This window comes from Sinocyclocheilus grahami, unplaced genomic scaffold, assembly GCF_001515645.1.
Source record: "Sinocyclocheilus grahami isolate Dianchi unplaced genomic scaffold, SAMN03320097.WGS_v1.1 scaffold2141.1, whole genome shotgun sequence".
NCBI classification, from domain to species: Eukaryota; Metazoa; Chordata; class Actinopteri; order Cypriniformes; family Cyprinidae; genus Sinocyclocheilus; species Sinocyclocheilus grahami.
The window spans coordinates 44,117-46,474 of record NW_015507320.1 but is presented as its reverse complement, the minus strand read 5'-3'; the positions used below and the strand labels follow the sequence as shown (position 1 = coordinate 46,474).

At 34.9% G+C, this 2,358-nt stretch overlaps 1 protein-coding gene across 1 annotated transcript in view; it reads left to right on the top strand.

Moving 5' to 3' along the window:
* LOC107574187 (transcriptional regulator ATRX-like) overlaps positions 1-2,358 on the top strand; it is a gene marked incomplete at its 3' end in the record, with an annotated part of 51,763 nt that overhangs the window by 14,757 nt on the left and 34,648 nt on the right. Inside the window, exons 10-11 of the mRNA XM_016260652.1 lie at positions 1,856-1,857; positions 2,022-2,088. Of these exons, the coding sequence (XP_016116138.1) occupies positions 1,856-1,857; positions 2,022-2,088 (69 nt within the window). The remainder of the gene's footprint in view (positions 1-1,855; positions 1,858-2,021; positions 2,089-2,358) is intronic.

Below are 2,358 nucleotides of genomic sequence, written 5' to 3'. Positions count from 1 at the left end.
CACCTTTCTCATGATCATCCTTACCCCATGAGGCGAGATCTTGCACGAAGCTCCAGACTGAGGTTATTCAGTGATGTTATTTTAAAATTTCTTCCATTTCCGAATAATCGCACCAACAGTTGTCTACTTCTCCCCAAGCTTCTTGCTGATGGTCTTGTAGCCCATTCCAGCCTTGTGCAGATCTACAATCTTGTCTCTGACATCCTTTGACAGCTCTTTGGTCTTGCTCATGGTGGTGGGAAAGGTTGGAATGAAAGATACAGATTGTGTGGACACGTGTCTTTTATACACCTTACAAGCTGACATTAGGAGTAACTTCTTAAAGTGACAGGACTAATCTGTGTTCCACATGGGCACATAACCAATCTGTGGGAGCCAGAATTCTTGCTGGTTGGTAGGGGATCAAATACGTATTACACTCACTGAAATGCAAATCAATTTCTAACCTTTATATAATGTGTTTTTTTTTTTCTGGATTTTTTGGTTGGCATTTTGTCTCTATCTGTTCAAATAAACCTACCATAAAAATTACAGACTCTTCATTTCTTTGTAAGTGGGCAAATTTACAAAATCAGCAGGGGATCAAATAAATATTTTCCCCACTGTATATGTGAAGTGAAACAGACCTAGACACAAAGATCACTGAACGGAGACATTAGTCCATGTATTGCTACACACTGAGTACTTAAGATGGATCCATTTTTGGATAGAAGACATAGTCACTGTAATATAGAATAGTAAAAACTCTATTACAGTAAAAAAAACTAATATAGAGTAGACTAGCTCGAGAAAAAAAAGTGTACATTAACAGCTGGAATATAATGTAATTATATAATACACTGAACAATAGGGCTACCATTGACCAAAGTTTGTCCTAATCTACTGTTAGTCGTTCGTTAAAGCCATTAGTGGATTAAGCACTCATTTATGATATCAATTCAATCATATTGGCATCTTATCTGCCGCTCTGCGCTTTCAGGTCAGAAAAGCAAATTTATCTTCTGCAAGAAATGAAAGCTATATTTGATATTGCACTTCCAGAGAAAGCAAAACGAAATTATTGGCAAGTGTGAAATGCGCTATACAACATGACGTGCCTTACCAAAGTCTAACAAGAAGAAAATGGAATGTTAAATAGAATTTGCCGTGTTAAATAGAATTTTCCATGCAAGTTGACATGTTAAATAAATAGAATTTGACATGCAAGTCAGAAATTGATATTCAAGTAAAAAGTATCTGTCCTACAACGTTTTTATGCTTTACTACTGCAAAGGATGCAAATATAGTAATTCAAAGTGAACGAAAGGAAGAAATGATTATAATCCCGTGCAACTATGAGAGAGATGTGAGTGAAGATTTGGGAAAAGAAAGAAGCGATTCCATGTGCAGTGGAATAACTCGTGGAATAAATTTGCGGAAAATAGGGTTTCCAGATCGCCTTTATATGGCTTACATTTACTCTCATGTACCCTCATTTGACACAAATCCAGATGTTTCCATGCTTGTGATGTAACACTTAATTGCTAACCTATTATTTCTTTTGTAAACAAAACTTTGTACTAATTCAGTGTCATAATATTAACCTAAAACGGCATTTGCAAAAAAAAAAATTTAATTGTACTGCTCGACCTGGGGCAGTTGTCAGAATGAATGGCACAGCCCTACCATAGGCTACATTATAGAAAAACTAATAAATAACTGTGTAGCAGTGGTGATAACAATGTGACCGTTACAGACTGTGTGACTTCTCTATATCCTATGGAGTGTTTTTGTCTTTGTTTGTTTTTTTTTTTCCCTGCAACAAACCGACTAATTAAAATTTGGTCCACTGAGTGTTTTCTTTGCCATTCTTGAGATGTGAGTGAAGATTTGGGAAAAGAAAGAAGACTATTGTGGGCGGCTCTACTGAACACTGAGTGTCTTAGATCATTAGGTTCATCATCAGTGTTGTATAAACTAGCGTTTGGGGTAAAATTGATTGAATTTCACGGCTTATAAGTTTTTTCTTCTTGTTTATGAAGGTGATGAAATTGAATTGAAGGCTGAATCCTCCCAGGTGGTGGATGATGACGATGATCCAGAGAATAGGTATGATTTTACACACTTTGAATTGTTTTTATGTCTGCTTAATCTACATTTACATTTAGTCATTTAGCAGACGCTTTTATCCAAAACGACTTACAAATGAGAACAATAAAAGCAGTCAAAACTAACAAAAGAGCAACAATATATAAGTGCAGATGACAAGTCTCGGTTAGCCTTACGCAGTACACATAGCAAGGTATTTATATATATATATATATATATATATATATATATATATATATATATATATATATATATATATATATATATATA